Source organism: Oryctolagus cuniculus, chromosome 15 (assembly GCF_964237555.1).
Source record: "Oryctolagus cuniculus chromosome 15, mOryCun1.1, whole genome shotgun sequence".
In the NCBI taxonomy this organism is placed as follows: Eukaryota; Metazoa; Chordata; class Mammalia; order Lagomorpha; family Leporidae; genus Oryctolagus; species Oryctolagus cuniculus.
The window spans coordinates 20,137,784-20,149,929 of NC_091446.1; the positions used below are offsets into that span (position 1 = coordinate 20,137,784).

The 12,146-nt window shown below is 41.1% G+C and overlaps 1 protein-coding gene across 20 annotated transcripts in view; it reads right to left on the minus strand.

The window, feature by feature from the left end:
• Window positions 1-12,146, minus strand: part of ADD3 (adducin 3) — a 173,983-nt gene that overhangs the window by 18,252 nt on the left and 143,585 nt on the right. For all 20 annotated transcript variants that reach the window (XM_070057246.1, XM_070057242.1, XM_051824169.2 and 17 more), the window contains one exon: window positions 4,736-4,874. In XM_070057246.1, the coding sequence (XP_069913347.1) occupies window positions 4,736-4,874 (139 nt within the window). The remainder of the gene's footprint in view (window positions 1-4,735; window positions 4,875-12,146) is intronic.

Below are 12,146 nucleotides of genomic sequence, written 5' to 3' on the forward strand. Positions count from 1 at the left end.
CTCGCTATTTCTAACTGCTTGCAACACAATAAAAACTAAAAGGGTCTCAAAGTGATTTTCTCTCTTGAATTTTCTTTACCTTCTCTCTTCTCTTTATTCTTCTCCTAATATTGACGATACTTGCATTACAATTCCTGCAGGCTCAAACCCTAAGTAACATTTACCTCTTGACCTTTCCTGGTCCACCAAATGCTGTTTGTCACCATGTCCCATCACTCTTTTCTTCACAAGGTCATTTTGTACTTCAGTTCAAGCCTTAACTTCCATGTGGATCTCTTTTCCTTTTCTTTTTTTTAAAAGATTTTATTTATTTTATTTTATTTGAGAGGTAGAGTTATAGACAGTGAGAGGGAGAGACAGAGAGAAAGATCTTCCTTCTGTAAGTTCACTCTCCAAATGGCTGCAATGGCTGGAGCTGTGGCAATTCGAAGCTAGAAGCCAGGCACTTCTTCCCAGTCTTCCATGTGGGTGCAGGGGCCCAAGGACTTGGGCCATTTTCCATTGCTTTCCCTGGCCATAGCAGAGAGCTGGATTCGAAGTGGAGCAGCTGGGACTAGAACCAGTGCCCCTATGGGATGCCGGCACTGCAGGAAGAGGATTAACCTACTGTGCCATGGTGCCAGCCACTCTTCCTTCTTGCTCCTGCCTGTACCCTTCTCTTTGTAAATCCTTTCTGTATATAGCTATCAGACCAAGTTTCTGGAAGCACGGTTTTAAAAATGAGTCCAGTGTGAACATTCAAAGAGAAGCCCCAAATCAATATTTTAATGTGAGATCTTCTAATTTTGAAATGCTGTGTGGGGCTGGTGCTGTGGTATAGCAGGTAAAAGCTGCCACTTGCAGTGCTGGCATCCCATATGGGCGCCTGTTCGACTTGGGCCCCCGCACCCGCGTGGGAGACCCAGAAGAAGCTACCGGCTCCTGGCTTCGGATCAGCTCAGCTCTGGTCTTTGTGGCCATCTGGGGAGTGAACCAGTGGATGGAAGACCCCTTTCCTCTGTTTCCACCCCCCCGTCTGTAGCTCTGCCTTTCAAATAAATCTTTAAAAAAAAAAAATGCTGTGAACTAATTCAAAGACATTTTTAAAAAGAACCTTTTAACAATACATAAACCATACAAAATAGTACAATTTCTGACAAAGTTTTAGAGTCAGTCTTTAACTTGTTTCCTATTCTATCCCTATCCTTCCACTTTCCTTCCTTCCTTCCTTCCTTCCTTCATTCCTTCCTTCCTCTCTCTCTCTCTCGATTTATTTATTGTATTCCAAAGGAAGAGTTATAGAGAGGCAGAGAGAGAGAGAGAGAGAGAGAGAGAGAGAGAGAGAGAGAGGTCTTCCATCTGTTGGTTTACTCCCCAGATAGCTGCAAGGCCAATCTGAAGCCAGGAGCTGGGAGCCTTCTCCAGTCTCCCAAGTGGGTGCAGGGGCCCAAGACTTGGGCCATCCTCTGCTGCTTTCCCAGCCATAGCAGAGAGCTGGATTAGAAGTGGAGCATATGGGAATCAAACCGGTGCCATATGGGATGCGGCACTGCAGGCAGTGGCTCTACCTGCTGTGCCATAGCACCGGCCTCCAATTCTCACTTTTCAAAACACATTTTAAGACACCCCAGGCAAACTGGTCAATTTCTGCTTACTGACCTTTGAAAGCCAGGATGGCTTTTTTGCTGCCTCTCAGATAAATAATTAAAAAAGTATATTAAAAAAATAAAGAAACAGTGGTCTGAAACTTGGTTTTTGAGCAAACAAGTAGGAATCTGGTAGCTAAATCTCCAAATGACCACAACGGCTGAGGCTGAAGCTGGGAACTCAATCCAGGTCTCCCACAGGGAGGCAGGAACCCAATTACTTGAGCTATCACAGCTGCTCTGCATGGTCTGCAACAGTAGGAAGCTGAAGTCTGGAAGCTGAGCTGGGAATGGAACTATGCACCTGATGTTGGGATTCAGGTATTCTAACCAATGTCCTAGCCTACCTATTATCTTTATTTTTCTTTCCTGAAGAAACAAAACTCATTCTATCTTTACTTAATGTATACTAAACTGATCTTCTGTAAAAAAAAAAAAAAAGAAGAAGAAGAAGAAGAAGAAGAAGAAATTATCAATTCCCAACTTGACTCTCACTGGGATTAAACATGACAATAGGTCTGATCTGATTTCATCATCATTTAAAAAAAAATCATCTATTATTTTTCACTTTATGTTTCTGTGTGGGAGCAAACTGTTGAAATACTTACTTAAGGTATGCTAAACTGATCTTCTGTATATAAAGAGAATCGAAAATGAATCCTCATGTGAATGGAAGGGGAGAGGGAGTGGGAAAGGGGAGGGTTGCGGGTGGGAGGGACGTTATGGGGGGAAGCCATTGTAATCCATAAGCCGTACTTTGGAAATTTATATTCATTAAATAAAAGTTAAAAAAAATAAATTAAAAAAAAAACCACAAAAAACAAACAAACAAAAAAAACTCATTCTCCCCTTTTTTAGCTGGTACTTGTATCTGGCCCTTATTACCTCGATCTGAAATGCTTTCTCAGTATCTTCATACAGTCCACTTCCATTCAGATTTCAGTTTAAATGTCATCTTCTCAGAAGTTTTCTCTGATCACCTAACCTGAAGTAGCCACCTGGTCACTATCACATCATCATATTGTAAATCTTGCTATAGCATACCAAATTATCATTTTATTTATTTTTATCTCCATGACAAAAGGAATGTTTTCTGTCTTCTTTATCACTGTATCCTTGACTCTAAAAGGGTGCTTGTCCTGTAACAGATGCTCAGCAGTACAGTACAAGAGAACCAAAGGAGCTCACTCTTTGAATTTTTCTTCTGGTAAAATGTCTTCTCCCAAGTTAAAAAACTTTGATTTTGAAATTCATCCTCGGGACTGGCGCTGTGGCACAGTGGGTTAATTCTCTGCCTCTGGCGCCAGTAACCTGTATGGGCGCCGGTTCTAGTCCTGGCTGCTCCTCTTCCAATCCAGTTCTCTGCTGTGTCTTGGGAAAGCGGTGGAAGATGGCCCCCGTCCTTGGGCCCCTGTACCCACATGGGAGACCTGGAAGAGGCTCCTGGCTTTGGATTAACGCAGCTCTGGCCGTTGCGGCCATCTGGGGAGTGGACCGGTGGATGGAAGACCTTTTTCTCTGTCTCTGCCTCTCTCTGTAAATCTGACTTTTAAATAAATACATCTTTAAAAAAAAAGAAATTCATCCTTCTTTCTCTCTATAAACACATTGAAACTGTTACTAAGTCCCTCTACTCCTCCTTGGTTAAGTCTTTCTCACTGTCCTCTTCTTTTTTGTACCCATAACCACTACTCTAATTCAGGGACTTATACCTCATACTGGGAGTCGTCCAAAGATTCTTTAACTGATCTTTCTGACTTTAATTCTTTCTCCCTTTGGGACACTCACTGAAATTATCACTTATCAACACTTTCTTCACGGAGTTTTTTTCACTACCCATACTGATAAGCTCTCCTCTGTCTAACAGTGACGGCTCTCTTCATTTAGACCCAACTTCTCACCCTGGGTTCCTACCAAGATTCTCAACTAATGTGGTAATAAAATGATCCACCTGGAGTCTCTCAAACACACTCCCACCTTGTATACTTCCACGTTCATGTCTCTTCTTATGCTATTCCCTCTATTTGGAAAACACCTGAATTCACTGAAATCCTAATTATAAATCTCTAACAAATATATAAATAAATAAAAGTAGAGAATGAGGAAAGAAGGGACAACAAAAGAAATGAAAAACTGAATGGGTCCAGGGCTGTGGTACAGAGGGTTAAAGTCCCAGCATCCCAGCTCTCTGCTGTGGCCTGGGAAAGCAGTGGAGGACGGCCCAAGTGCTTGGGTCCCTGCACCTATGTGGGAGATTCGGAAGAAGTGCCTGGCTCCTGGCTTCGGATCGGCTCAGCTCTGGCCATAGCAGCCATCTGGGGAGTTAACCAGTGGATGGAAGACATCTCTCTGTGTGCCTCTCTATAACTCTGCTTTTCAAATAAATAAAATAAATCTTTAAAAAAAGAAAAACAGAGAACAAGTCCCTTACCTTACCCCTTCAGCCTGACCACAAGTAGTCCTGGTCAGTTTTCTCTGGCACTCTTATGCACCTGCCTTGCAGTGATTTCTGTATATATCTCACAACTGAGATATAAAGTACTGGAACTTAAGAACTTAGGATTCTTGGTATCCTCGCAGTGTTCAGCTCACAAACTGGTGCTATCACTAAAGAGATGTTAAATGAATAAAACATCTAACTCTTTCTCTTATACCAAGTTGTAATTGTTCTACCCTTTAAAGCCTGGTTAGTTCAGGACTTTCTTCTTCTTCAATAAAACCTTCTATTACAGCTAATAATCAGTTCCATATCAGAGCTCAAAGCAGGATGACTTCTAAAAGGACATTAGACAGTATTTTATGAGCTGCTTTGTAATTTCTCCCTCTTAAGTTGTAATATTAGTATTTTGTGCATCCCCAGTATGTCGTCAACTAACATACACATTTAACTAGGGTGGGGACCACATCTTACACTTCTTTGTAATCATTACAAAATCTAGGGAATGCCTGGTTGAAAAGAAAAATTAAGAAATTCTAATAATGTATTACTCTAAGTATTAAATGTTATAAACTTAAGGATTCAATTTGAGCATAATGTGTTTCTAAAGAGACACAGTGTTCCAAAGCAGAGATAGAACTATAACTTTAAAAATTCTCTGGAACTGACATACTGAGAGGAGGTGAAGAGAAGCCAGAGAGAGAGTTGGTCATGATGTAATCTGCAATCTGCTGTAATGCCAGTAATCCAGTTGGGTTGTGGCCTTTCTTCATCTGTTCTTGAATAAGGCATTCCAGATCTTCCCGAAAGGCCTGTAATACACAAAAATAACCACTGAGCATATCCACCTCATTTGGAACAGAATACCCAAATGTCACTCACCCTGATACAATCATCCTTTCCCACACCCTTCATTTGCATAGTTTTTATGTCCACTAGAGAGAGGTATTCCATCTGCTGGTTCATTCTCCAAATGGCAACGGACAGAGTGGTGCTGATCCAAAGCCAGGAGCTTCCTCCAGGTCTCCCACACAGGTGCAGGGGCTGAACGACTTGGGCCATTTTCCACTTCTTTCCCAGGTTATAGCAGAGAGCTAGACTGGAAGTGGAGCAGCTGGGACACAAACCAGCGCCTATATGGGATGCCAGCACTGCAGACTGGGGCTTTAACCCACTGCACCACAGTGCCAGCCCCTCTGTCCACTATTTAAAAGCAAATATAAAAGACAATAATAAAAGCACCAGAAGCAGCAGCAAGAAGCTTGCTTTTAGGGGAGAAAAAAATCATAAGTATAGTTATCTCAAAGCAAACGAGATATTACAATATCCACATTTGACAGGTAAAGATAAAACAACTCCGTCATTAACATGCCATGAGCATCACATGTGAACTACTTTAAAAAGAGAATCATATACTAAGCAGGGAGGGCCACGGGAGGGAGGGAGGTCGGGGGGAAGCCACAACAATACAAAAGATGCATTTTATATTCTACTTAAAACTATTGGTTGAACTCTGTAATTAATACACAATTACTCTTAGGTGTTTAATCAATGCTATAACTAGTACTCAAATAGTATTTTACACTTTGTGTTTCTGTGTGGGAGCAAAATGTGGAAATCTTTACTTAACATACGCTAAATTGATCTTCTGTATATAAAGATAATTGAACATTAATCGTGATGTGAAGGGGAAGGGAAGAGGGAGTGAGAGAGGGGAGCGTTGTGGATGGGAGGGAAGATACGGGGGGGAGGAGGCTATTGTGGTCCACAAGCTGTACTTTGGAAATTTATGCTCATTAAATAAAAAAAAAATAAAATAAAAAAAAAGAGAATCATTCCTTGTTTAACAGTCTCAACCCAGTATCAACTGAAGAATGGATAAAGAAATTATGGTATATGCACACTATTGAATACTACTTAGCAGTTAAAAAAAAAGAAATTCTGTCTTTTCCAACAAAATGGAAGCAACTGGAAACCATTATAGTTAGTGGAATAATCCAGTCCCCAAGACAGATACCAAGTTTCCCTGATCTGTGGTAACTAATAGAGTACTAAAATGTAATGTATTGGACTGAAATTGACATTCTGAGATTCAATAATTATTTATAGCCCTTGTTTCTACTGTTGAGGAGCAGTGTTGTTTTTGTTTTCCATACTATTTGTTGAACTCTTTACTTGGTGTGGGGTTGATCTTATGAGTATAAAGTAAACTGAAAATAGATGTTTGTAAAAATTAAGAGCGGGAACAGGAGGAGGAAGGGTGGGAGCATAGGCAAGTGGGAGGGAAGGGCGGAAACTATCATTATGCTCCTTTTTTTTTTTTTTTTTTTGGACAGGCAGAGTGGACAGTGAGAGAGAGAGACAGAGAGAAAGATCTTCCTTTTGCTGTTGGTTTACCCTCCAATGACCGCTGCGGCCAGCACGCTGTGGCCGGCGCACCGCGCTGATCCGATGGCAGGAGCCAGGTACTTATCCTGGTCTCCCATGCAGGTGCAGGACCCAAGCACTTGGGCCATCCTCCACTGCACTCCCTGGCCACAGCAGAGAGCTGGCCTGGAAGGGGGGCAATCGGGACAGAATCCGGCGCCCCGACCGGGACTAGAACCTGGTGTGCCGGTGCCACAAGGCGGAGGATTAGCCTAGTGAGCTGCGGCGCTGGCTGCTAAATTTGTATATATGAAATACATGAAATTTATATACCTTAAATAAAACTTTAAAAAAAGAAAGAGATGGCTTTTTAAAAAAAGATTTATTTTATTTTTATTTATTTGAAAGAGTTACAGAGGGAGGTAGAGACGGAGAGAAGTCTTCTATCCACTGGTTTATTCCCCACATGGCTGCAACAGCCGGAGCTGAGCTGATTCAAAGCCAGAAGCTAGGAGCTTCTTCTGGATCCCCCACATAGGTGCAGGGGCCCAAGGATTTGGGCTACCCTCCACTGCTTTCCCAGGTGCATTAGCAGAGAGCTGGATCGGAAGTGGAACAGCTGGGATTCCCAACCAGCACCCACATGGGATGCCAGCACTGCAGGCCGAGGCTTTAACCCCCTGCAACACAGCGCTGGCCCTAGGAAATGGGTTCTAACAGCTGCAATTTTATGAGCTCAACCATGGGGCATCATGGGAAATTATGAGCCTGACACAGGAAGAGGATCATCTTCTCTCACATATCATCTGGGTCAACAATGAACCTGTAGCTCCTGTTAGACAGTGTTAAAACTGGTTTTCATCACTTCATGTGGCAGGGAAGTACAGAGGCAGTGGTGGGCTGAATAGACTTTAGGGTTTCTGTCTCACACATACAGGCACAGATACATGTACAGACACCACATCATGAATATGGAGGCCACTGATCAATTCTTTTGGACTGCATAAACCAGTAAAGTTCTTGGGATAATTCCTGGGAAAGCAGAAATTTCAAGAAGAAGATGCTACATTTTCTGCTAATAAGGCAGGTTAGTGAGTAAAAAACAAAAAAAACAAAACAAAACAACTGTGACCATAGTTGAATTGTGAGTTCTTGGCCCATTGCCATGTGTCCAGGAACATGCTATAGTTCATACAAAAATAAATGAGGATATCTGGAAGATTGTTTTTCTTTTCAGGCTTAAACATGGTGAAAAATACTCATGTTACTCATCGGTATTAAAGCATCCATCTGTCTTAAGTACAACTTACAACCATTTTGTATTCATAGGGTCTTGGATATTAATGGAATTTTCTGATAAATATAATATGTCTTTGTAGGGAATATTTTTTAGGATTTAATTATTTAATGAACTGATGTCAATGGAATTATATTTTTTTCAAATATTTTTAATTGTATTACTGATGTATATTTAACAAGCCTTAAATTTTAAAAGAAAAAAAAAAAAAACATTGAACTTAGGTCAAAATAGTGTGGTACTCCAGGATCTTCATTATCTGCTACTGTGTAATCTTTTGGCTCCCTCCCTCCCCCCCCCCCCCCCCGAAGTCACTGCCTCATAACTGCTCTGGCCTACCAGGTTCACCAGCAATCTTTGGTAACAACTTGTACTGCTTTGTCATTGCTCACTCCATTTCACCTAAGGGAAATAGTGGCTCCCACTGTTGTTCTTCCTAATGAATTCTTATCCTTTGCTTAACTCATCTTAAATACCACCTTTACTCTTTAGTCCCTTCTTGTTCCCCAGGAAAGAGGGATCTTCATGTTTCTTCTCTTCTGTACCCCACTTATTTGCCTACACTACACTTCAAATATCGATGATTGTGATTATTTATTTTTCCTACTATACTGCACCATAATTTATGATGGTTGTGAATTTCAATGTCTTTAGTTTTTTTCTTAGGTTTTTCCTTGCCTAATTAATAAAATAGTATGTTTCCTCTCATTTCCCTAAATATAAATAAAGAGCTGAACCTCAATCTTGACTGATTTAATGATTCTAAAGATCTATTTCTTAGGTTACTGGCTACAAGATAGTCTATTAGTTTATCATTGAATGAGAAATTCCTCATGTGTAATTATCCCTGTCCATCATCTATTGGGAGAAATGTTTTTAAAATAAGAAATTTACCTATTAAGTGTTACTTTTTTTTAAAAAAGTCATTTAATTGTCATTTAACTCTTAGAATCAAACAAAACCCTATTTAAAAATTTAGCTTGTTCTCACAGCATTATATTTTGGACAGCTCCCTCATCAAGCATCCAGAAAGTATGGTATGAAATTAGGTGAAAAAATGCTTGCTATAGAGAGGGTGCCTTTTTTTTTTTTTTTTTTTTTTTGGACAGGCAGAGTTGGACAGTGAGAGAGAGAGAGAGAGAGAGAGAGAGAGAGAAAGGTCTTCCTTTTCTGTTGGTTCACCCCTCAAATGGCTGCCACGGCCGGCAAGCTGCGCCGATCTGAAGGCAGGAGCCAGGTACTTCCTCCTGGTCTCCCACGCGAATGCAGGCACCCAAGCACTTGGGCCATCCTCCACTGCCTTCCCGGGCCACAGCAGAGAGCTGGACTGGGAGAGGAGCAACTGGGACAGAATCCGGCACCCCAACAGGGATTAGAACCTGGGGTGCCGGCCGCCGCAGGCGGAGAATTAGCCAAGTGAGCTGCAGCGCTGGCTGGAGAGGGTGTTTTAAAAGCCTTATCTGAACTTTGTACTCTTTTATTTTATATGTACCTTATCAATGTTACACGAGTGAGGCTATAAACTGAGTTCATGAGGTACAGACAAAAACTTTTAAAAACTTAGATTGAGACACCTGTGATTCATGTAGCCAAGAGTATGCTTTAGCACACACATATTCATGTACATCATAAACCAAAATAGAATTAACTTGGAATATCAGCTTAAGGTTTGTAACAGATCAGAACTTTCAAGTCAAAGTGCAACAGATGGAACATTTTTTTTAATCACAGAAAATACCAATTTGATAGAAGAAATGGACCTGATACAATCATTTTAGTTAATGCTAAAAATAAATCATTAGAGGCTGGCATTGTGGCATAGTACTTGCAACTACCACTTGTGATGCCAGCATCCCATATGGATTTGAGTGCCAGTTGCTCCACTTCCCATTCAGCTTCCTGCTAATTGCCTGGGAAAGCAGCAGAGGAAGGCCCAAGTGCTTGGGCTCCTGCCACCCATGTGGAAGATCCTAACCAAGCTCTTGGCTTTGAACTGGTCCAGTGCTGGCTGTTGTGGCCATTTGGATAGTGAACCACAGAATCAAAAATCTCTCCCATTTCCACTCTGTAACTCTGACTTCCAAAATAAATTAATCTTTTTAAAAATTAAATTTAAAAATCAGTAAACAATTTGCATAAGCTGATTTATCAGTAACATCTAACCTAGAAAACTCAGGAAACAGAATACTGATAAATATCAGAGAGATGAAATATTCACATCTGGATGTTCTGCCTAGTAATAATTACTAGGAAAAGAAAATAGTGGCAAAAAAGACAAAAAAAAAATCGCATAAAACACAAAAACACGATTACAGACTTGCAGCTCCCAAGGTACCCTGCAATTATGTTACTAGATCTCTTGTGAAGAGGGATTAGGAGCACAACAAACTTACTTAGAAATTCTCCATTAAGAAATGTATTCATTTGGAAATAGATTATCACTGGCCCTGTTGAAAGGAGAAAAAAACAAACCGAATTTTCTTCTGCATTATCTTTCTCCTGTATCTGAGTCTTAATATGAAGCTAAATTAGGTTAGAATGCTAGCTTTTTTTGAAGCTGACAATAAAAATGTTAACAAGTAAAGAATATTTGTATTTAAAAAAAAATTTATATGTTTATTTGAAGGACTGAGTTAAAGAGAGAGGGACAGACATGTTAAGCAATCAAGTTCAGTAGAAGCTTGTTGGATAACATTCAAGTGTTTAATGACTCAAAAGCCTATCCATGCATTCAGAATTTACTTGATATTATCAACTATGATCAATGTACTGGTTTTTCAACTTACATGATTCTCTAACTTTGAAGAAGCCATTGCTTGTGACATCGGCATCCAATATGGGCTCCGGATCCTGTCGTGGCTGCTCCACTTCTAATCTAGCTCCCTGCTAATGTGTCTGAGAAAGCAACAGAGAATGGCTCAAATCCTTGGGCCCCTACACCCATGTGGGAGACTTGGAAAAAGCTCCTGGTTTTGGCCTGGTCTAGAGCCTATTGTTGCAGTCATTCGGGGAGTGAACCAGCAGATGGAAGATGGATGTCTCCCTGTCTCTCTGTCCCTCTCTCTCTCTCTCTCTGTATGTGTGCCTCTCTCTGTTTTTGTAACTCTGCCTTTCAAATAAATAAATCAACCTTTTTAAAAAAAGACTGATTTATTTATTTGAAAGGGAGAGTTACAGAGAGAGGAGAGGCGGGGGAGGTGGGGAGGAGAGGTCTTTCATCCACTGGTTCACTCCCCAACTGGTCAAAAAGCCGGAGCTGTGCGAATCCAAAGCCAGGAGCCAGGAGCCAGGTGCTTCTTCTGGGTCTCTCACGTGGGTGCAGGGGCCCAAGGACTTGGACCATCTTCTACTGCTTTCCTAGGCCATAACAGAGAGCTAGATTGGAAGTGGAGCAGCCGGGACTTGAACTGGCACTCATATGGGATGCTGGCACTGCAGGTGGAGGCTTTACCTGCTATGCCACAGCACTGGCCCCATAAATAAAACCTCGTTGTTTTTTTTTTTTTTTCTTTTTTGACAGGCAGAGTGGACAGTGAGAGAGAGAGACAGGTCTTCCTTTCGCCGTTGGTTTACCCTCTAATGGCCGCCGCGGCTAGCACACTGTGGCCGGCGCACCGCGCTGATCCAATGGCAGGAGCCAGGTACTTATCCTGGTCTCCCATGGGGTGCAGGGCCCAAGGACTTGGGCCATCCTCCACTACACTCCCGGGCCACAGCAGAGAGCTGGCCTGGAAGAGGGGCAACCGGAACAGAATCCGGCGCCCCGACTGGGACTAGAACCCAGTGTGCCAGCGCCACAAGGCGGAGGATTAGCCTAGTGCTGGCCACCTCAATTGTTTTCTTAAATCAAGGCATAAGGAGCTATTTTTGACAGCCAATTTACATTTGCAACAAAATGTCTTGTGATTAGAAACCGTTCTTGAGTTGGGCTGAATTAACGTGAGCAACAGAATTTGAAGATGAATAAAGTAAAAAATATATGTATGGAATTTTTTGTTATTGGATGCTGTAACTAGTATAACTATTTATAGATTAAGTGTGCTTTAAATTGTGACCTCACCATTTAACTAAGCTGTAAAACCTACAGTAGGTTATTTAATATTTCTAAATTTCAGTTGATTCATGTGTAAATTAGAGAATTAATATTTCTTTGAGATGCTTTGAGGATTAATGATTTTCATAATATATAATTGGTAACTGGCACACAGTAAGAGCTTACAAAAAACTATTATGTTTTCTTTTTATTAGTTTCTCTCCTGATCTCCTTTCCTTTCCAAATGAACTGAGAATTTTAAATAGAAAACTTATAAATTTTGATCTACAAACAAGAATTAATAATATCTTTGATTCTGACTTTAACAGGTTGTAGATTTTATCTAACAGAGTTAGAAACAAGGTTTTACTTTGTCTCACAGGAGAC